Raw genomic sequence first — 25,053 nt, forward strand, 5'->3', positions numbered from 1 at the left:
GTAGCTAACACTATTTAATATTCCAGCTACAGAATAAAGAGGCAATTTAGCAAATCACACTTGATTAATGTAATTGTTTCTAAAATCACATGAACAGTTCTATTGATGGAAGGGAAAGTAGATGATGTAACATCTTGATTTTAACACAGCCTTTAGATCTTGTTAACAAAAAAAGTATATATGAACTGGATTAGTAAACTGTAAAATTAGTGGAAAATTGGCCAAATTATCAGTAGCATCAGAATATTTAAGGGGAAACTTAAGACAAGCAACAGTGATAGGCAATCTCATACAACTAAGCAGCATATCCACAGGGCATTAAAATCAATCAATCAATCAATCAATCCCAAACTTTTTGTCTAGTAGCCATTACACTGAAAATCTGAAAATCTAATATGCTGCTATTTTTCACATAGACAGAATGATGTATCAGTAATAAACTGGACTGTCTGAACAGTGTGAGGAGATTCGGCACTTGCTCTTTCATTAGATCTAGATTGTCCTCATGTACTTTCAGAGTTGTGCAGAGTTGTGCAGGGAGACTATTAACTTCTATGTTAGTAGTTTCAGATCTATACAAATAATTTTCTGAATGTATATAAAGTAGTGGCATATACTTCTGAAAGGAAAATACAAATTGTCATGGACCAAAAAAATGCCCCTTTTGTAAATGTACAGGGTATAAAAACAATACTTGGATTTTAATGGGATTATAGTGGCCACCTTGCCTAGTTGGATTTTACATCCTGCTAGAGTTTGATTAATACTCTTGAGCACTCTGTGAATGTTCAGAAAAATTAATCAATACATCATCAAGGATATTGACAGTGGAAGTCTGCAAAGAGCTCCGAGAGAGGTTCATAAACTTGAAAAATTTCAGTGGTCTGCAAGTGACAGCAAACACTTCCTAGTTTTTAAACATAATCCTTTCATTAAATGGTTTAAATGGAAACAGAGAAAGGGTCAACCACAATAAAGGAAAATAATTGTACCAAATACACATCATAACCACTTGGCAAATAACACTTAATATTTTTTAATCACTTGCTGCCTAGGCACTGCATAACATTCTAACTGGAAATTCTCATTTAAATAAGATGTCAATTTTTAGGGATATTAGGTGTACAGGTTTCAATGCATCACGGTAAACATTTCTAAGTGGATATGAACATGGTCTGTTAAGTTGTGAAAAAGCACTGATAACGGCAGATATTTCTGTTTCAAAAGCAACAATCACACAGCATTGCCAAAGAAAGGGCATTGCTACTTCTCTGTAAGACACTTAATGTTCTGCTGTGCCTAGTGCATCACTATTTATGACTGTTGAATTGGAAGCAAATTTCCAACGTTATTGGCCAATTGCTGCATAAATTGCATATGCTGAAAAACTTACAGCAAAATCAGTAAAAAAAAGGAAACTCTCAAATCTTAGGGTATCTTCTTTCCTTATATTATTCAAAATTTTAGGATCAATTAATTTCATCCTTTTTACTGTTTACTGAAAGTGACATTTGACACAATAGAAGAATTTCTATTAAAACTATTAAATTTCTATTACATTTTTAAAAATTAAATTCTATTAAAATTAAAGTTGAAGTCCCCTGATCTTCCAACATCACTTAAATTTAGAACTTAGTTATAGTAGTGAATTCTAATATTATAAAAGCAGAAAATTTGACAGAAGATATTGGAGTAAATTACAGATATCACAGGAAATTTTAGAACCTGTTGATTTATTCAGTGTAGATTTTTGCAGAGCTTACAGAAAGCATAAGAGCACAGTTCCATAAGTCTACATGAAGGTAACACTGGAGCACTCAAAGAAATACATACTATTAACCATGTATAAGAAAAACCCCGCTATTGTGTTATTTAATATTACAAATGTCTGTGGGGAAAAATTTCCTTTGCCATAGGGAAATGCAATGTTTCATAAAAATAAATGATGTAAATGAATTTCAATCAATAAATACATTTTAGCCAATGCTATAGCACTGAATTATTTTTAGCCTGTGAAGAAATTTCCTGATTGTGTACTGCCTCTATCAATTATTGACTTGAGAAATGCATATTCCATTGCTTTGCACAGAATACATTTCTTATACTACTGAACTTGTACAGACTTTTAAATACAATAATGATGTTTTATACAAAATTACAGATCCAACTTCAGAGATTCTATTTCAGGGTAGTGTCAAAGCACACTAAAAAGCCACACCTCTGGAAAGACACACATCCACCCCTTTTGCTCTTGCTTCCTCTGCAGTCTCAGAATCCATTGCTGTTCATAAGGATATTGAACGCTCTTAATCTCTTAATAAAGTGTTAATCTCAAACGCATCACTAGCTCTGGGTTTATAGAAGGATTCTGATAGAGCAGAATGAAGAGATTCCCTCATCCTAAATCCCATAAAAGAGACTACTTCTTCTTCTGAAGCAGAACTGGTATCCCAAAATAGTTTTCAGAGTTGCAAATTGTTCTAACTTCGCAAAACAACCTGAAAAAAAGGAAACTACTGTGTAGCAAGACAGCAGCTTTGAAACCTTACTCCAAGTAGGGAGCAGTAAGGTATTGTTTTTTCCTCTTTGCTTTAAAGCTTCTATTAAGTTTGCAACTTTGAAAATATACGTCCAGTAAAGAAAGGCATAAATAGCCCACCATAGTGACTGCAATTGCCACTGACTGTAATCAATGAGAATTTTTGTGTGATAGCCATGCACAAACCCTGTCATCCATCCACAATTCTGTGTTTTTCACTTGAATCAGGGAGCACAAAGCACATATCAAGGTCTCTGTCAGACTCTACCAAATCAAATGGCAAAGAGTGGAAGAGGAATGCATGAGAACTGAGAGACCCTTGTAGTAGCAGCCAGCCTTGGCAACAGTGGCTGCATGCAGCACTGATTGACCCTGGCTCAAGATGTAGTCTCACAAAGTGAAATTTGCAGCAGCAGTTGCTGTTATACTTCTTTCTAATTTTTTTCTCCCAGGCCTCTACCATTGGGAAAATTAACTGAGAAGAGTTTAAAAAAAATTTACACATACAAAGAAATTAAAATATTCAAATTTTCTGATACTTTTTTTTCTTCCTGACTCTGCATCCAAATGCAAAAAAAACCCCACAAAAAAAACCAAAAAAAAAAAAGACAAAAATTAAAACAACACCCACCAAACAAACAAACAAATGAAAAAGAACCCAAACAAATAAGGAACAAAGTATTTACATCAGAACACAGCTAGTCTGCTGTGTTGGAGGAACAGGAATTTGTAGTGGAAGAAAGAAGAGATTACTGGAAAAGGGCTGCTTAAGATTTCCTCTCCTGGCACTGGGGTATGATGCAGAAGCTACATTGCTCTTTTAAATAAAATCAAGAGAACAGAGGTTTACAAATTCCTAAGAAGTTATGACTCCACCAGCTTCAGACTGCAGTCCTGAGAGCTGAGTGACCTGATAAAACAGCCCATGACAGCGGTTTAGACATTGTCTCCATCCCCACTGCAGGTGCTATCCGGATACTATGACAAGCACAATGGACTCATTTCAGTGGTCAAGAGAATGTGACAGAAGAGTTGAAGTGCTTGATATTTTTTTTACAGGATTGTGTTCATATATCCAAGCAAACATTTTAAGAGTAAATAATTGTGGTTAGTGCAGTCTCTTCAACTATATACCAGTTCAAGTACATTTAAGTGTGGATATGCCTTTCCAACAAACAGAAAAAGTATTTTAGCCTTGCCTGTAGTTGGTTACTGTGAAAGAAAGGTGGGATGGGTTTTAAGATATATTTGGGGTGCCTATAGCTATTAAGATATATTTTGAGTACCTACAGCTATTAGCAGCTCATGAACTGAGAGCCACAGTCACTACCATAATAGAATATATCTAGACAAGTAACAAAGCAAAAAGTAAAAATTGCAAGCAATACTACATCAAGAATATCTCATTAAAAAAATAAATTAAAAATCAGACATAATTTCAAATCTTAGGATGCACTATAGTAAGCTTCTCTGTTGATGAAAATTAATAAAATAATGACAAATTCTCACAAAGCAAATTGTGAAATGGAATTATATGTTCCATTGATGTAATCCCAAGAAGTATACCCCATTAACTCAGAGATATTTTTTGTTATTATTCAGGTAACTGCAGAATTTTCAAAGAAAATACTAGTTTAGAAGATTACTACAAAATATATTAGAAATGTGCTGGCTTCTAATTTAGAAAGATATCTTAGAAGTCCTGGAATGCATGGTCAAACACTATAAGGCTGCTGTATTACCTCCTTTGAACTTTGTTTCCTACCTCCCATAATAGCAGTTTCAGTGCTAGACTACTGGATAGTTCTTAAAAATGGTGCAAAGTTTATTTTTTGTTTCAGTGGGAAACCAGAAAAGTTTATAAAATTGCAAATATTTTCCTCCAGTTTTCCTCATTTACTGAAATTCCTTTATTTATCTAGATATTTTCAGTATTTTAAAGGAAGTTTCATATTGTATTTCACATGTATTTCCCTGCTTGCCATCACTTCAGTGCACTGATTCTGTGACTACACAGAAAACAGTTTCCATAGCAGCAGAGATGTGCCTATGACTTGAAGTTTCTATTCAATAAGATAATATAATAGATTTTTATTCCTGCATTCCTTTCTCTTCCTCCATCTTTCAAATTCTCTTCTAGTGTTCTGACAACCTCAACTTCCCATTCTTTTACTGTAAACTCATTACTCTTTGTGTTTTCTTGCTTTAAACTTAGTGCCTGCTCAATGAAGTTGCAGAGTCTTGATCCTGAGGAATCACAAAAGAACCTGTGAAGTTACAGTACAGTGTGAAAAACAATACACACAAATTGAAAAATATAAAATAAACAATTAATTTTATTGAGTTACTTGTCATGTAATAAGTCTGGGAATTAAACAACTTTAATTAATGTGATGCAACATATGGCTAAGTTTTTTCATCTAGTGAGATAGAGTAGCAATGGCACAGGGGAACTTCTGTGACCAACATGATGTGAAATCCAAATAAAAAGCACAAATCTGTTCTTATAAAATTCATGCTTCTTTTTACAAATTTGTTTTTTCCTGGATATTACTGTAAGTAATCCCCAGAGGACAACTGCTTGGTTGTAACCTGGCAAGAATCAGGTTCACAACAATACAATACACAACAAACATCTGATTTTCAATGTCCTCAAATCTCAAATATAACCATTTGGGCAAAAAATAAAATAAAAAGCCCCATCCTGTGTAACATACTTAACATGCATCAACTTTCCCACAACCAGAAAGGATTTTTCATCACCCTGCTCATGCATCCCATAAAGTGTTAATGAAGTACACAGTAAAAGTGCCAAACTAGTTCCATTAACAAGATGCTCTCCTATAACGCTGGAAGTTTCACAAGAAAAAAGCAATAGTCCTTTCTTGAGGATGCATACTGTTCTTATTTGGATCATCATGAAAGCTATTGAAATAAGTATTGCAAATCTCAAGAAAGCTGTTTTTTACCTTTTCCAGCAAATACTCAATGTATATTCAAAAACAGTAATACTGCATCACAATTTTAAGACTAATTATCATAAAACAGATCATCAGGCATGAAATTAGCCATCTATGATAAAAAATTAATACTAAACAGGAGTTAGCTTTTTGTAGCATTCCATTATATTTACTGCCTTGGATTGTATAAAAAACAGTAAAATTTTTGTTGTTCCATGTGAATCCTTTTTATTACCTAATTAGCTTTTTTATTTATAAATCTGTCTGTGTAAACAAATAAACCTCTCAAACAATTAATGTTTGTCACTTTGTCACCACATCCAGGTCTTTCACCTTTCTGGGACAGAGAGGCTGACTGAATCCTTTGCAAAAGGTAACAGTCATTTACTACATGCTGATGTCCCCAGTCCAGAATAAATTCTTGTTTCCACTCATGTCAGGCATTCCTGTAGTTTATTTCAAGAAAACCAATCACAAAATTTCTACCAGGTCTATTCAGATTGCATAGAGCTATTATTATATTTATCTTTATTTAATTTTACTTCTAATTTAATTTTACTTCTATTGAAAACACTTTCGGAAGACATGTTTATTGATGGAATGTGCTTTCAGATTATTTCTCATAGGATCAAGAAAAACCCTCACTTAGTATCAGCAGCTCATGTTGTACATGTTTGTTACACATTATACATGTGAAATTATATCTGAAGTTGCGATACTCCACACTCTAGTTTGTTTAATTCACCTGCAGTTTCTCATAATCTCCCATAATTCTTAATTGAGGTGACACTGAAATTATCTACTGACTGATTATTCTGTAGCAAAAGTTCATGAAAGAAAGTAGCTAGAAACAAACGTCTCTGTTAACAGCTAGATTCTAAACAGGCAGTTTGGTTAAATAACAGTGTTTAAATGTTAAAAATCAGCCAGCTTATTGGGACAGGGCGAACAGTTATTTGCGTTTTAAATGAAAATAGGAACTTTATTTGGATGCATCACCACTTTTCCTATGTGATTAAAAAAATATAGTACATCAAGTAATAAATATAATTCTAGCTAATAGTTTAGTTCTACACATCCTTTCCTAAACTGTGCACTGCAAGTTGAAATGAATTTTCCGTAGTGAGAATAACTTTCAATAATAGTTTCTACCCTTCAAATGAAGAGAATAAAAATAGATCAGGAATAAATTGTGACAGATTATATAACACACCTTTTAACAGCTGCAAAATTCTACAACAAATAGCATTTCAGGCACTCTCTGCTGAGCCTTAGATTTCATTTCACCCATGATCATCAGATATTTGCTGAAAGGTAAAACACAAACCTGATTTGACCTGTCAACCTCCATGCTCACAGTGCCTGTTGACTGAAATATCAGAAATCTTTGACCTCATACAGAACGTCAAGCGTCAGTTTGCACAAGTAGCATGAAATCAGATGTGCTATATTGTTCAGCATCTGTTCCTTACTCCACACCAGTGTTTCCTTGGAAAGCACAGGGCTGTCAGCATCTATAAATCTATGCTATTCCATCGACTTTTACCTATATTTTGTCTCACCAGTCATGCTCCTTAGAGCTTATTTACCTGTCTATACTCAGCTAATGTGTCTCAGATCAACAACCAGAAAGTGACAACATTATTTGCATTGAAGAGATGTTTTTTCCCCTTTCTCTCTCCTTCCTTCCTTTTCTTTCTTCCTCCACTCTCATTTTCAAGACTCAGCCTGTATTGCTCTGCCTTAGTATGGGCCTGAAACCACTTCTTCCTAAAGACCTTTCTCTCCTGGTACTGTAATTTTTACAGTATCATTATAGAGTTTAGAGACAGTTTTATTGTAAGTAATAAATATTTTTAAAAGAATTCCAGCATCCAGCAATTGTGTTTATTTAATATCACTAGCACATCACAAAGGATCATAACCGTTAGAGGTTAAAAGATTTCTGAATTGATATAAAATTTATAGCACTCCGTTAATTGAAAAAAGTAATAAAGAGACAACTAATGAGTACCTAGTAGATATTTCAAACACTTTTAACATACTTAAATATTTCAAGATACATTTAAACCTATAAATCATATAAAATGAATGTTCCATGTACATCATGCCTCTCTGCTAACACACATGCTGCATCTGTAGTGCCACTCTTAAAACTCACACTTGCATAAATAACACCTTGCTGGTATTGCTAAATATGCTAGAATTTATCTTCCACTGATGTGAAAGGTAATCATAATTTTTAAGAATAAATTTATAGTTCATCTAGCAAAGATTTTCAGAGAAAATAAACCATGTACCTATTTCCTTGAAAGGTAATAAAGTATATTCAGTATAGTTCCACATGAATAAAATGCCAGAATCACTCTAAGAACCCAGTTTTAGGTATATTTCAGAGTACATCTCTGTACTTGCAAAATGTGCATAGTTCTACATTAGATACTTGAAAAAAAAAAAAAAAAAGGAGCGGTTTTTTCCTCATTTTAATGCCTTTTTTTCCTCTTTTCTTTTTTTTTCTGTTCCTTCCTCTAGCTACAACTTTTTCTTGACTCTCATTTTTTTTCTTCCCTTTCCAAAACTATATATTAAAAAAAAAACTGGTTTCCATAATTAAGCTGATTACTATTAGAAAAGCTTTTCTTAATAACAATGTTTATTTAAAGATAGTCTATTACAAGCAAGAATGACAAAATCCAGGAAACAAACAAACAAACAAACAAAAATTAGATACATGTACCAGTACTCCTGGTGGGGTTTCACAAGGGTGGAGTAGAGGAGTAGAACCACCTCCCTCAAACTGCTGGCCTCATTCCTTTTCAAGCAGCTCAAGATACAGCTGACTCTCTGGGCTGCACCCTGGTGGGTCATGTCAAGCTTCTCATCCACCAGATCCCCACATCCTTCTCAGGACTGCTGTCATTCCAGTTGGTTTTCCAACAACTTTCACATAGAGGTAATAATCATTAACATTCCCAGCTAGGCAACTGCAGAGTGCTAAAAATCAAACTGATTTTCAGAGTCCTTGTTCAATGATTTATTCAGAAGACTACAATACTTCTTTGCAATATATCATATCTACTAGTGCTATCACCATTTAAATTTTAGTGATATAAAAATTATGTATTGTTTTTCATTTTAAAAACTTATTGCTGCTTGCAGCTAATACATCTGTTAGCTAAGAAACCTCTTTTATATGAAACATAAATGGCTTTTTTCTTTATTTTAATTTTTCCATCTCATAATTATTTTTTAATCTCATAATGTTGCCATCTTTGACTAGTCTTTTCTTTTGCCTCCTATTTCTTCTTCCCTTGCCTATACACCCTTACCTGCACACCTTTAAGCTTTCATTTTGCAGCATGAGAAAATTCAAATATACACCACCAATTCTGAAGTATAGTTGTATGAATAATTCCACTAACATAAAATTGAAGTAGTTAAAGCATTTTATTTCTTGGGGTTTCTGTCCTCATGTTCATCACTGTGGTGTGACTACATTAAAGTAACATGCAAGTAATATCAGTTACATTGAGATAACCACATGGGGGGATTTGATAACCACGAGTGACAGTGATGAAGACAATGGATTGGGGAAAAATAAGAAGAGAATTAGCGCTTTGTTCAGAGGAGGGGCACCAAGTTGATCAGAGGGATGGAGCACTTCTAAGAGAAAAGGCTGAGAGAATTGAGATTTTTCAGCCTGGAAAAAAAGAAGACTTCAGGATGACCTAAATGCATCCTTCCAGTATCCAAAGGGAACTTCAGGTGGAGAGAAATTATTTACAAAAATGTGTGATGAAAGAACAAAGGGAAATGGCTTCAAATCAAAAGAGAGTAGATTTAGATTAGATATTAGGGAAAAATTCTTTACTGTGAGGGCTGTGAGGCACTGGGACAGGTTGCCCAGAGAAGCCATGAATGCCTCATTCCTGTTAAAGCCTGGCTTGGAAGGGGCTTTGAGCACCTGATCTAACTAAATGTGCCCCTGCCCATGGCAGTGGGGTTGGAATGATGATCAAGGTCCCCTTCCAACCCAAACCATTCTATGGTTCTATGATGAATCTATGATTCTCTTATAAAAGTGAAAAAAGGAAACATAGTTTTATGTTATGTCTTTAACTGAAGATTCATTAAGTTTTTGCTGACTTGTGTATCCTAAGAAGTCTGCTTTTATACTTGCATATAGATTTGTTTTGCTTTCCCATGAGATTTAATGAAAAACAGGAGAATTTTTGAGCACTCAATATAAAGACAATTTTTGTCAAATAATAAAAAAAAAATCTTACTGAAAATATGTAAAGCTTTTCTGCTTTTACTTTACATTAAATTTAAGTTTGAAAGGTTGTTTTGCCTCTTTCATTGAGTGTTTTTTAATTTCTAGGTAGCTTTGGAAAATTGCCACCTCAGCAGTAATACTGCCACCACACCTCTAATCTGCTGTGTGTTGATCAGAGATTATGGCATTTTTCATTTCCTTCATCTGATAGTCAAATAAAAGCTGCCATTCTATTAAAAATAATTTGAGTTTCAGTTTTCTTCAAATATTTTTAGTTTCAAAATTAAATATGGAAAATATTCTAGCAGTTTGTCATGATACTCCATTTCAAAGAGATTAATCATTCATAATCACAAGGGCAAAGTCAACTAAAACACTCATTATGATTTTTTTGTAGCTAGATCCTAAAGTATATTCAAATCTGAATATGTGGACAAGCTTCTGGCAGTCCTTGCTTGTGCATTGACTTGATCAAGGTCAGAGGGCAAACAGATGACTATTAAATGCAGCCAGCATAAGAAAGGCTGTCCATGATTCACATGGGTATCTGTACACACGTGTGTTTCATACACACATATAGAAACATAAGGCATACACCAGAATGGAGTAGATCCATAATGAGTTCTAGGATGACAGAGATAGCTTAAACATACTTTTGCTTCTCTAAATTGTTGTCATAAACAGCAACTAAGGAATAAAAAAAAGTAAATTTAAATTATCTCAACTACCCATATAGTGGCTGCTTCCTTGTAGATTTTGCAAAGGAATAGAGAGACCTGAGAATAAGCACAGAAAGTAATCTAGATACGTATATTATATGGATTATTTTTTTAGTACTTTCAAGTGAGTTTCATCCATTCTTGTAAACTGAAAAAAATATTTATAAAAGAAAATCTATAACATTTTGTTTGAAAAATTTATATAAGTGCAACACTGTGTTGCCTAAGCCAGACGACACTGTGTTATCTGAAGCAAGGGCAAAAACTGAAACAACTGATCAATGTTTCCTATTCAAGACATTCTGATGGGGTTTTTTCAAAAATTATACAACCAATTATACAACCAATACAATTACATTTGTAAATGTGAAAGAAAAAAAACACTTTGAAAATCTAACTTGGAAAATATCCAAAATATATTAATAAATTATTATTCCAATAGCTTGCACAGTTCTTTTTACCATCTCTTCAAATTGTCTTAAACTGTTCGCAAAATTATATGAAAGCAGACATTGCTTGGAAACAGTCTAGTCAACGAAATCACATGACAGAGAGGTGTAACTTACAAAGCCAAATCCAGAATTTAGTTTGGCAAGAAATCAGTTTAGTTCTGTGGTCCTACAATACTGCTACTCAGCCTATGCCTTTATTTTTTCATCTATTTATGGGAGGAAGTAAAGATTTTAAATAATTTCTAATTTCCTGGGATCAGGACTAAACCGTTCAGTTCTATGGACTTAATGTGATCCTTAAATTCCTAGTTTGCACACTGTGATGCATTTTAATACACAATACAAACAACTGGTTTATCAATATAATGTATAAACTGAGAATCATGTCCTCAGCCCTGCTTTCCAATAATCATAAGAATGGCCATTCTGGGTGAGACCAAAAGTTAACCCCAATGTCTCATTTCCAATAGCATCAGACACACAAATATTAAAATAGAATATTCAGATCCAGGAATATTTTTTTTTGCATTTTTCTGCCATGTATTTGCCCATTAAATTCTCAAACATCCATCAATTTTTTAACATCCACATCATGGGGTGAAGCTCTCCACAGAGTAACTACAGATGATGCTGTCAAAGTCACATTTTCCCCAACTTTTAACAACTCCTCTCCATCCAAGTGGCTACCCACCACAGAATGTTCCCTTTGTAGCCTGAACAGCTGTCTCTCCTCTGTAGCTCATGTTCAGATGGCTTCCCCACTATATGGACTTCTAATCATCAGTAAATGAAAAGGAAAGATAAGGACTTGTATGCCTCACGTTAGTGGTGTATCACTAACGTACAATTCGTGAGCTTCACTGTCCTGCCCAGTCACAGAAATTCTTTGTTTGCACACTTTACTGCTCCATCTTCATGAGAATCAATACTTCCCAGCATACTACACATGTGTACCATACACAACAAACACTGTGCTTGATAAGGAAATATTTCACATAGAATGAGTCTGGAGGGCATCTTACGACACCAACGAGTATACAGCCGTGCAGGATGGTATTTTTCAAACAACATACATGCTGTTGAGGTTGACTTCCTGTTACTTTTGAAAACCCAGCCATTAACTGCTAACCTGACACTTGAACTTTTACATTGCGTGTATAAAAATACATGAAATGCTTTATGCCTGTATGCTTTAACCAAGTGTTAAAGCATACAAGAAATCCACACAGAAGGGTGAAAAAGTTTATAGAAATACTTTTAATCATATTCAATAGAGTGCACTACCAGGTAGTGAGAGGTTTTAATGCCCAGTAAACTAGAAGCTGTCAAGTAAGACTTTGGCAATGTTCTGTGTAATACAGAAAGATTACTTGATGTAAAATAATGATTTAGGAATATCTTTTTGTGTCTGTGAAAATTTATACCATGTAAGCTTATTGAATATTCAGGATAACTCTACTAATAAATTTCTGTTAATTAGAAAAGAGTATTGTGAAATATTTATATGACTGGACTGGTTAGATGGACTCCTCAGATTTTCTGTCAACAAACAGTAGTAGTCTGAAGAATATTTTAGCTGAGCTTATACCTTTGAGAAGCTGTGATTATACTGTACCCTATTATAAAATCTATACTTATTTTCATTTTGATTAAGGCAGTGGCTTAAGTGTATTCAGAATTGTTAAGAACAGGTAAGAATTATCAGGTGTTTTATTATACTTTTACTTTACATATGACTCAGGTTTCACCTGAACCTTAGGGTATCTGAAGTAATTTCATTCACACACATCATGAATCCAAAATCCATTAATGTTTCCCTTCAGACTGCAAAACTATTTTTTTTATTTGTACAGTAATAAATGCCATTGAATTTTATTTTCTTGAAAGTAAATGTGTTAACCTTCAGCAAGCTCCAGGTTACAGCTTTATTAAAACTTAAAACAGAAGAGTCCTTTGACAGTTAGACAAAAGCTCAGATAACAATTCATAACAGGATATTTATTTCTCCACAGTTCACATTAAGAACTGCAGACCATAAGACTCCTGTTCAATATAAAAAGTGATATGAAAGTTTAGAGCAAGCAAATTCCCCCTAAGTTTTATATCTGCCAGAGACTTTGTGTTGCCATACTCTTTGCCCTTTTCTCCTGTGCAACAGGTCCTCCTTAGGTACCACAAAAGAGTGCAACCTTTTTGTAACCATGACAAAAGGATTTCCATAGTAGCATCCTGTAGACAGGATTTAATTTAAATAATTTTGCAAATAATTAATGAGGGTTTGAAAGTAAGACAAGATAAATAGATCTAAGTTTAAAAATCAATCCTCTTCCTTTATAGTTAGCATTTTAATTAGTGAAGAACAAAAAAAATTGTAAAAACCACCAGGAAATTCAAATGTGAATAGTTTATATCCCTTTTAAGAAAAAGTAAGTTTGGATGTTTATATATACATAAGCTTATATCAATCAGTCTGAGGAACAAATCCACAGGCAAATTCTTGGCATAACACATTTTTATTCTGAATTGACTATTGTAAAAAATGAATGCATTTTTAATAGTGATTATCATGTTTTGGAAATAAAAAACAATGTTATAATGTGTGACAAAAACTATTTAAAATAAGTGTCTTTCATATTGCTTGTTCAGCCAATAAAACTAATAAATATTTGTCTCCAATATGGATATTTGTCTCCTCTGCTACTTCTATGTAGTATGACCAGACCCTGAAAGATGACTGATAAGAATTGTATATTCCTGAACACAATGAATGAAATGAGAAAGTTCCATCTCTAAAAGAAGAATGATTTGAAGATGATCAAGAATGTATTTTTAATTTTTTATTTTTACCTATGCTTTCATCTACCTTGACTATTAAAATATCATCTTAACTGAGAGGAGGAGAATATGATAGCAATTTTGATTTTAATTTTATAAAAAGAATTGCTTATCATTTTTTGACTTGTGCCATCCCAGTATATGAGAAGAAAGATGTGTAAAAATTTGAACCAAAGTTAATATATATTAATTCCTATTGCATTTTTACTATACTTATTCCAATTTTAGTTTTTTGTTGATGTAGACAGAAATCTGTTACCATCTTGCCCATTATGCTGTTAAAAAACAGAGCCTTGAAGATAGTAAGAAAAATAAACACAGTAATTAGAAATCTCTCTTTGAGAAAACATTTCTTGATATTGCTCTACTGTATAAATAGATGTCAATGAGGTGAGAGGAAAGGAAGATCTATAACTAAAAAAAAATTTATAGATAGTGACTTTGCACCACAAAAATGTTGATTTCATTATTAGAGACATTAAAATATGTATCTGGGATTTTGGGAGGTTTTGTTTTATAAGATACCATAAACTCAAAATTCTTAATTTTTACATAAGGCCGTGCACAATTTATGGTACTTAAATGAGTGTCACAGTAAAATAATGTAGTCCTCACATTCTTGATGGACACTGATGAAACAGTCAGGGTATGCACTGTGCTGCCTGGAAAACAAATCATTGGACAAGCTCTGATGCACCAGGCTTTTCCAGAAAAGGCAGCCAAATTTACATTATGATTAAGAGGTTTAGGACTATGTATTAAAATTGACTTCCATTTTGTGGTATTTCCACTACTTCTGCATTGTCTCTGGCAATACCATTTATAATCTGCTTTTACTGGATTTCTTGATTTTCATTCCTTGATTGTACCTAGCAGTAGTAAAATATGTTTGTCAGGCATAGAAATGATACCTCCATCTGTGTTGTATCTTTTGGGTAAAAGTGTTGAAAATTTTTCTCTTCATTTGCTGTAGGATAGTCAAACCCCTTATCCACATTTTTTCTTAAAAAAAATGTCCTTGCTTCTGCATCAGTGAAACATTTGATTAATCATTTAATCCTGTATGGGATTCCAACCACACATTTAATATCCTGATTTATAAGAAAGAAGAGGAAATACTCTGCCATGTAAGACATTTATCAGTACGTATTCTATCTTATCTTCCTGTTTCTTTTTAATTATAATTCCTAAATGTGCTAGGTCTAATTTGGGCTACATTTACATAAGTACATTCTGCACTTGTACTTAATACACAGACGTGTATTTATTTCAAGATGGAAGATCTGTACAAATAAAATCAGGATTCCAAGCAGAGAATGTAATTTTTTATCGCACTCTTTACTCAGATAAGTCATCCCAATAATAGAAAGGAAGTAAGAATCACACGTTTCATTATTCATACAGACTGTGGGTGCTTTTAAGTAACTAAAGTTTGTTCAAGTGGTTTGATATCTCTCCAATTACTGCTAAATAAACTTACAAATTATTACTGCTTGGCCCGAACTATAAAATTAACTCCGATTTAGTTGCTCCGAGAAACATGCTGATGCATTAGCCTTCTTTTCTTTTTATGACTTTATGTTGATTATTTTCATAAACCCTGGTATACAAAATTAATTTGTTCCACCTTTTTCCCCCTCACTAAAAATTGCTGTCCATCAAAAGTATTCTTCAAATATCTGCTATTCAAGCTATGCACTTGGACAAATAAAAGTGTCAGAACTATCTTATAAACCTTTAAGAATTCAAAATTATATTTATGTAACATTCTCTTGAAAAATATCACTTTCTATGAACACTAATGTCATGCAAAAAATCACACAGAAAGGAAACAGAAAGCCTTTAATGGAAATGAAGTTAATTCTATTTTCATGAAAGCAAATATTTGAAAAAAAATTCTGAGATACTTATTCCAGCCTATTTCCACAGTGAATGATTAAGAATAAGCTGTCTAGTAAATGCTGTTCATTCAGCTTGAGCACATGATTATTTCAGAGAAGGTTAATGTCGGCAAACTGAATATATATATATATATATATATATATATATATATATATATATATGCACACACACATCTCTATATATATACACACACACATTTTCAGCTAACCTATTACATGGATTTAAACTGCTGTTGCTCTCTTCTGTACATTCTATAGTCACACTCTGTCTTTTTTTGGATGTTAAAGTCCTTATAAGAGGTTGCAGTGGTCATGGTCCAATGCACAATCAGAATCACTCCAGTGAAGGGTAGAAGATGTACACATCTGCATTTTGAAACACAGGGCAAGCTACCTTTGAAATTCTGGTCAGCTCATGTGGCATAAAGGTATAAGTTATATCTGTGTCCCTTAAGCTGATTCTAAGTCAGACCTGACACTTAATGAAATACATCCAAAGAAATTAGACAAATAAGCAAGAAGTGGCCTTGGAAAAACAAATGCCTCTTCATGTTCTCAATGCATGACTACAAAGTAAGCATTTTTTATAGGCAGTTTTCCTAGGAAGTCAAGACCTAGATACTACAGTACAATTTTCTAAAGCCACTGTAAGGTCACGTTGAAATTATTTAAACAATTGTGTAAAGACTTTAAATTTTTCTACAGTTAATTAGAATCACATTTTTATAAGACTGTCTAAGGTGCAACATATTTTGCTTCCTTTTTTCTAGTGGGAGCTCTACTAGTACTCTGCCATCAAACCTGAATGACCAAACAAATATAAAAATGAGAAAATAATTTTATCCCATTCTTTCTTCATAAGAGATCATTTGTTAAAAACAAACCCCAAAATATACAGACATATAATCTCAGAAATAAACCAAATAATTTAAGGTCTGCATTCAGCCACACAGAATCAATAATGTAACCTGTAAATTAAGCAAAGGAGTTAATGTTTGCTGAGAAGTGCTATTAAATGGGATTGTTTAAACAATACCTTCCTACTTTTTACTGAAAGATATCTTTCCATGAAATGTCCAGTACTATAAAATACCTAACAAAATATGTTTAACAGTGGCTTGACTGTTCATGCAAGCTATTGCCTTATGTATCACAAACATGACATCAGATTAGTCATCTTTCCACCGTGACACAAGAGATTTTATATTAATTACTGTATAGCCAAGTTAACCTACACCGTGCTTGCACTGACACTGATTTTTTTTCCTCCCCATAAGGACTAGGAAAAGAGGTATGCAATACAGAAGGTACACATATGAGATAAAAAAGTGATTTAGAGGAACGGTACTAGAAATACTTAAAATGAGTTTTTCATTGTGCTCAGGACAGCAAATATATGAAATGCTCAAAAGAGAGTAAGAATAAATCAGTTCACTCTTGCCTGTGGTACTGAAAATAAAAGAGGGCACGAATTGTACAAAATACCCTACAGCTCTCTAAAGTTGTGCTTTTACATGAATGTTAAAAAATGGGATAAAAAAGTCCAAGAAAAATTAACTCACAGCAAGATTAATTTGCTGACATTTTATGGATAAGGTGTTGGATTATTTACAGAGCTGACAGGCTCATTCAAGAGGCTGACATTTCTGATTTCCAGTGCACCATAAGGATATGAGAACATAGCCAGTTCTACAAATAAGACTTTGTGCATACATGTATACATGCCCATGTGCAGACATCTGGTTTCTAATATTCACTTTAGCTGAAGATTTTCTAAACATTTTTTAAATAATTTAAAAGTCAAAATTTTAAGATAATTATAAATCTGTGCAGAAAATATTCCTGATGAATACATAGCCATTTCACTGGAATTTTCAATAAAATTTGTTACCAGGTTGATATTTAATGTCTGAGATTAAGAAAGAGTAAGAGAGATGTCACATATCTATTAAAAGGAAATGGCAGAAATCAGGACTAATAACCTACATGTAAAGCACTTATCTGTAACATGATCTACGTTGGAGACAATTTGAGCCTTGGTCTCTCATATCTTGACTAAGTCTCATAATCATCAAAAATTAATTATATTACCTACTCTGGACTGGAACTTTGTCACTATAAAAACCAAATAAAAGGAAATGAAAGCTTTCTTGCATTCATCCCAAAACAGAACCTCATGTTCTTGAAAGCTAAAATACTGATGGATCTAGAGAAATTATTTTCTACGTAGTTAAGAGATACAATTAAAAAAAAATAGTTAATTTATGGTTTTAAAAAAATTATTGACAATAAATTATTGCCATTGAAGTAAATTAAACCACAGATGCGACAGAATGTATTTATTAAATATATATCAACTGCTTCTATTAGTATTTATTCAAAACCTAACAGCAAACTGCTGCCTTTGTCAAATGAAAGAAGTTTTCTGTTTGCCAAATGACAAAATTATTTTTGAGAAAAGTACAATTACAAAACTTTATAATTTTGAAATGCCAACCTGCTACAAATTGGGCATATCTCAAAGATTGTCTAAGAAACGGAAAAGACCTTTGCCCTAGTTCTACTTGAAATTGTATTAGCTATTATGTGAAAGTGGTATCTTCATCACATAGCTCAGCAGAACCAACTGAACTGATAACCAGATACTGTTTTGACCATCAAATAAGCTGGTGGCCAAAGAATATTAGAAATTTAACCATTCATATCACTGTCATGCTTGTTGAGAAATGGATAATTTCTATTACATTATAGTTTTACAAATAGATTTTGTTTTTCCTCAGTATGCCAAGACAGTTTGGCCTACATCTACATAAAAGCATTGAACAGAGCTGATTTGGTTCTGTACTGCTAAAAATTTATGCATCAAATTGTAACTTTAATGTGGAAATTGTACTTTAAAAGAAATTATGGGTGTTGTCCCCATATTGAATATTAAGTTAAATATTTGAGAGTTAAATACTTGAAAGATTTGCACATTCTTGCACATTAACTAAAACCCAGGAAAATGCTGCTTACTGGTCTCTATAAGTAATCTTAATAGAATATTATAATTCAGATTTAGATTTTTGCAGATCTGAAAGTTTCCAATTATAAAATTGAAACTTGTAAAGGAATTTAGGGATAATCTGTTATGATGCAAACAGGGGGGAATGAATGTTTGCATATTGCTGCCTTATTATATATGCTGTTACATATTAAAGAAATCAGGTTTACTTGGCTTGTGTATATTCATGCAGACATTCTACCTGCAATCTACCTGCTGTCCATACAACAGGAATCCAGAGCTAGGCAGCCAGCAAAGAGAATATGCTCAACTGGGGGCATGAAGCACACGTGTTCTAGCAAGGAAATTCAAACTGCTCTTCACACCCTGCTTTATGTCTGAAGCTAAAGTGCTCTTCAAAGTCCCTGGAGAAATAAACTGTCTCTACCCAGATGATAAGATGTCTGGCCCCTGATCTTAAAAGTAGCTCCCTTGGTAGTTCTGGCAAGAGGAGTTTAACATGGATCAATACAGACAACATTGTGCCATGACAGCAATCAAAACTGACTACAACACTGCAACTACAGCAAGAGAAAACATCTGAAGTAGGTGGCTGATTTCTTACAGGGGATCACAAAATGTCTTTTCATATATGTATTCCTAGGGGTAATCAGAATATGAAGACACACAAAACCAGATGTGCAACCAACACCAGTTGGTTGCACATCTGGTGCTATGTGGCTGCTACAAAAACAGATCTAAGAACTACATGAGTGTTTTTTCTAACAGGACCATTTTTTAGCTTTAGTAAACTCCAGACATCAATGTCACGCAAAGGAACAACATAATATTAAATAAGTGTCAATGTAAATTGTGAACATAATAAAAAATATATAAAAGAGATGTTATTTATGTCTCCTCCACCAAGAGCTGGACGTATGCTTCTATGCTGACTGCTCAATGTCATTTCACAATGTCACATCCCAACAATAAGAGGAATGCTTTGAATTTCCTTTTTTAAAGCTAATTTGTAACGCATGGAGAAAACTTTCAGTCATGTATCGTTACAGTGGTATTTGGTTAGTAACAAAAATATATAGTAAATCTCTTTTGCAAAGTAATTAAACAGATTGTCAATACGCCTTATTCATTAACACCTTGAAGAAGAATAAATTATATAAAATTGCAGTTCTTTTGAAGTTAAAATAAAGATGATACAAAAAAAATTATTGGAGAATAATTATTAGGTTAGTGATTAGATCTTTTAAAAAAATCAGCTAATCACTTATGCTGTGGTCTATGTAAATACAGAATGACAAGAATGCAGGCAGAGTAAAAAAAATTAATTATTTTTTCACAAGCCTTTAAAATTCACATATATTATATATATGAAATAACTGGGATGTTCTAAATACAAAACCATTAATATTTTACCCCTTGGCTCTGGTACCAAGTCATGACTTGAGTGTCCATCCTTCTTGAAATCCCTAGTATAGAACCTGTACAGACTGATAAAGAGTAATAAATAGCTTTGAGCTTTATAAAACTCGTACAACATAGACTAAGTGAGAGGTAATTACTTAATCCTGATGGAAAGTGAAAGACAGATATTTCCATGGGGTAGCTTGTGAACCACACCAAGGTTAGTACAAGGAAAGGAAACTATAAATGTTCCATGGAACCCAAGTCCCCCAAGGCTATTATTTTATATACTGAAAAAAGTTACAGATTTTAGTCCTTGGCTTGATTTTTCCAAGATATTTTGCATGTGTCCTTTGAAAATCAGACCTTCAAGATCATCCAGTCCAACCATGACCACCCCTAAACCATACAGATGCCCTTCGAACTCTTCCAGAGATTATGACTTCCCACTTTGCCCGGGCAACTTATTGCCATGTCTAACTACTTTTTCAGTGAAAAAAAAAAATGAAGAAAAAAAAGAGAATATGTAATCTGAACCTCTCCTGGCACAGCTTAGGGCCATTTTCTTCTCATCCTTTCATTTGAGACATGGAAGAAGAAAACAACCTTCATCTCACTACACCCTCCTTTTAGGCAGTTGTAGAGAGTGATGAGGTCTCCCCCTCAGCCTCTTCTCCATGCTAAACACCCCCTGCTCCCTCAGCCACTCCTCATAAGACATGTTTTCTAGACCACTTGACAGTTCTGTTCCTGCCTCCAGACATGCACCTCAATGTCGTTTTAGACAAGAAAACCTGAACACCATACTTGAGGTGTGACCTCACCAGTGCTAAGTACAGAGGGATAACCATGTCCCAAGTCCTGCTGGCCACATTGTTCCTTATACAGGCCAAGATGCCATTGACCTCCTTGGTCACATCTTTCTAAAAAGATAATTAACAAATCTTGACTAGATATTAAAGGACAGTAACAATAAGCTATCAATGGGAAAATACCTTTCAAAAATTATTACTACATCTATGTAATATTCCTCTAATAGATTAGATTCCTCTATCTAATATTCCTGCTAAACAGACATTAATTATGTTTAGTTTTGCTCATCTGATACCTATTATATATCAGGGAAATTACTTTTAATTGGAATTTACCTTTCAAGTTTCTTACCTTGTACACTGGAATAAGAGATTGTATCCCTGAACATTTCTTTGCTTCCAAGTCATATTACATAATCTGATGAGACTTGCACACTTTGCCTGTACTATGTTTTTACACGATTGCAAAGAAACAATTTTAAAAAAATATTTATTTGATAAGCTATTCAACATTTGTCCTTAAGAAAAATTCACATCAGTTGCCTATCTTAGTATGAGATGAATGCTTTACACAAGACCCTATTTTTACACACTGAGTATAAAAAGAACATGGAATAACTGCTCAGATTTGGAATGTGACTTTTATGTGCAAGGTCAGTATATTCACAGAACTTTTCCAACTAGAAACCTGATTGCAGAAAGGCTTTTATTATGCCAAATTGTCAGTGGCTGTAGCTTTATAGTTAAAAATAGAAAGGCAACAGATAATACAAATCAACAGTGTTGCAATCATCAGATAGCAATGGCAAACCATGACCTGGCTCTTCATGACCCCTTGAAATATTGCAATTACTATTGTCTCCATAGAAAGCTCAACACTGACTTATGCTAAAACAGGAAATATTTTTATATAATGTCAAAATGTCAAAGCAGTCCAATTTCAGCAATTACTTTTATCATTACTATCTTCCTATTTTGAGCAAACACTCTTGAGGTTTCTAGCTGCACTTCTGATTTCCTATCACTCTCTCGTTACACAAATAAAATTTCTTTGTTTACATCTATCTGTATATATATATATATATGTATATATGTGCATGTGGAAAAAATATATTTGATTTTCAAATCCATTGCCTCTTTAAATACATGAACTTTAGGTTCATAAACTAAATAATTTTACTGTCAAACACCTGCCCCTAAGAGTGTGACTCTTTCAGACTTAATACAAATTTCCCACTCTTGCTCAAACGTGTGTGAGAGGACATGAGCGTGCTGATGTTACTCAACTTTTAACATGACAACCTTCTAGCACTCACATTGAATACTAACTACGCAAAGTAGAAGACTACCTACCATTCCATGAGTCTGCAGAAGTAAATTAATTCTGCAGCACACAATTTAAAAAATATAATTGGATATGATCAAGGAGAAGGTGTTTTATTAAAAGTGCTGCAATGATCTGTTTGTTTTCTGCATTAAATTCCTGCACTGATTTAGTAATTCACCATGAACTTTTTACTTTCCAACAAACATTGACATTCAGAAAAGAATAATATTTCAAAATTGTTTTGTTTTAAAAACTGCATGATCACATTCAAAAAGATTTAAACTGGATAGTGTTATCATAGCTTGAAGCATGGATGGTTAAACAATCCCTAGATATGGAAACAGTACTTTCAAATATTCTATTGGAATGCAATCTTCTGCACAGAGACAAATTCTGTGCTTTTTAAAAGCTATATTTTAAAATTGTTTAGAGAGTTATGCCTAAATGTTTCCAGTACAAATGACTAAGTATTATAATAAGCAAAAACATACATGGGTGTCCTATTTCAAAAGCACATTGTGCTAAAAAAAAAAGAAAAAACAGGGGAAAAAAAATAAAACCTCCTCTGAAAAAAGGCAACCTTCCAAAAGATTCTCACAAACTTTTCTGTACATTAATATCAAAATCATACATTTGTCAAAATCTGAATTCAACATGTCCATCCACTAGTGGAAACTAAAAATTGTATTTGCACAATATGTCTGATCAGACAATAGTTTCAGATAATCCAATGCATTATAGATCATTAACAGATACAGAACAATTTTAGACAAAGGTTTTTTGCTGGTTTTGCTATCTATTCTATTATTTCCCATAAACTAATGGAGAAGAGAAATGTGCTGTGACATGCGAATTGGAATTTTATAACTAACTACATAAAAATATGGGTTATGAAGGTTAAAATCCAGTGTGGAAGACTGCACTGATCCTAGCAGAAACACTGCTATTTTAAACTGTGTAGAGTTCTGTATTTTGATATACAAAAAGTCACTACTCTGCTGCCGGCTAGTACATACTCCTAGTACATACTCCTACAGTTTCCATTGAACACAGATGTTCTTTCAAGTGTACATCTGACATACTTTGCTGATATTGAAGATTCTAGCCAGAGATTAACTTATTAAAGCGTGTGTCTTTTAGACTCACCTACCACCCTTCCCTGTCATCAACAACAAAACAGCTACTCTAAATTCTAGGTGGAACAGTCTAAATTGCCAGTAAGCTTTAAAGTAATAGAAAGAAAAGAAAAGAATAGAAAACAAAACCAAACCAAACAAAAACCATCAAACTTATACACTGGGATGACCAGCCCAGTTCCCTCATAAGAGAGATACTATATGGAACATATATAGTAAACTGCTCTTGCTTTTTATTTAGTGATGACAAGAAACCAAAAGATGCTTGGTGCAGTCACCATGACACTTTTGATTTGGGCAAACAAAAAATTATATGATCCAGATATTATTTCAGAAGATATGTTTTTTAGCCAAAAACATCATAATACATAGAGCACCAGCCCACTCACTGCAGAATATATATAAAAATTATATCTGAACCAATGTTCAAATAAGTACATACATTTTTCCTCCAAAATTATAAGATTTCTATATATCATGGTAAAGGAAAAAGAAAAAAACCTAGAACTTAGTACTTGAAGAAATGAGGTACATAAAGTTACTGTAATACTTACCACTGTGAAATTCATAACCTTCAAAATCCATATTGTCATTGCTAAATTAACAATCATGGTAACCAACAGCAGAAGGACAAAGAAGTATAAGCACCTCTTTCGCCATCCATAAATCCCTACTGGGTAAAACTGAGGATGCTCAGTCCTTGGAAGGCTGTTCTGTTGTGTTGCTAATATATACTGCTCTCGTGTCATCTGTAAAAGAAAGATGTAAGTATAAGTAAGTAAATGAGAGGCCTGTTTTCCACAGGTAATATTACATAAAAATTATCTAAGAATGTATAGAAAATCAGTTTCTATAGGCACAGAAGAGATACATTCATCTAGCATTAATCACATAAATGTTATTTGTACTAGTCATCTAGCATGAATTTGATGGATTTTATGAATTTAAATTTTTGGTTTCTATTTCAAATTGGATTTGTATTTCAAATTTATCAGCAATAAACTATTAAAATATAAAAGAAATCCATGCATGCATTTGACACTATAATTCTGAATATTGTTTTGTTGTCCTTTATGAGATCATTCTGTAAAATTTGGTTCTGGAGGAAGAGAGTCATGTACCTTTTCTTTTGTACTGGTTTTGGCTGAGATAAAGGCAATTTTCTTCATATAGCTTGTAGCCAGTACACTCTCTTTTACAAATAGAAGAAAAATCTCACCTTTCCAAAATACATCTTTCATAAATTAAGTTTTCAGCCTTTTATTATACTTAGCAAATTAAATTAATAATTAATGCTATTATACATGCCTCCTTTACCAGAAAAACCCAAACATTTTGCCCTTTAAGAGATGGATACAATTATAATCTGTTAAATTCCTGAACTAGTTGAAATTCTTCTCACACACAAGCAAACAGTAACCATTTGCAAACTGCTTAAAGAACTTTCTATCAATATTTCCTTAAAACAAAATTATTTATGCTATTTAATAAGAAACTGTTTAATTTTTTTTTCTTCCATAACTGTCTTTTACAGATATTTATATTCATATTCAGCTGTCAAATTGCCTTTAGACTGGAAGGTATTACATTTTCTCTGTAACTTAAAAATTAAATTAAAACAGTCTCATTCTGTTTCTGTAAGAGTTCTTTCTGTAATATGCCCATTAGAAATGTTGTTTTAATAGGTTTTG

The 25,053-nt window shown here is 33.2% G+C and overlaps 1 protein-coding gene and 1 long non-coding RNA gene across 8 annotated transcripts in view; both read right to left on the reverse strand.

Moving 5' to 3' along the window:
• Window positions 1–19,377, reverse strand: part of LOC146767571 (uncharacterized) — a 62,038-nt gene extending 42,661 nt beyond the window's left edge. Inside the window, exon 1 of the long non-coding RNA XR_014954769.1 lies at window positions 1–19,377. This exon is cut by the window's left edge and continues 15,351 nt beyond it. This is a non-coding gene — a long non-coding RNA (uncharacterized LOC146767571).
• SGCZ (sarcoglycan zeta) overlaps window positions 1–25,053 on the reverse strand; it is a 413,238-nt gene that overhangs the window by 173,069 nt on the left and 215,116 nt on the right. For all 7 annotated transcript variants that reach the window (XM_085577913.1, XM_085577912.1, XM_021534351.4 and 4 more), the window contains one exon: window positions 23,917–24,111. In XM_085577913.1, the coding sequence (XP_085434039.1) occupies window positions 23,917–24,111 (195 nt within the window). The remainder of the gene's footprint in view (window positions 1–23,916; window positions 24,112–25,053) is intronic.

Source organism: Lonchura striata, chromosome 4 (genome assembly GCF_050655825.1).
Source record: "Lonchura striata isolate lonStrDom1 chromosome 4, ASM5065582v1, whole genome shotgun sequence".
Lineage (NCBI taxonomy): Eukaryota > Metazoa > Chordata > Aves > Passeriformes > Estrildidae > Lonchura > Lonchura striata.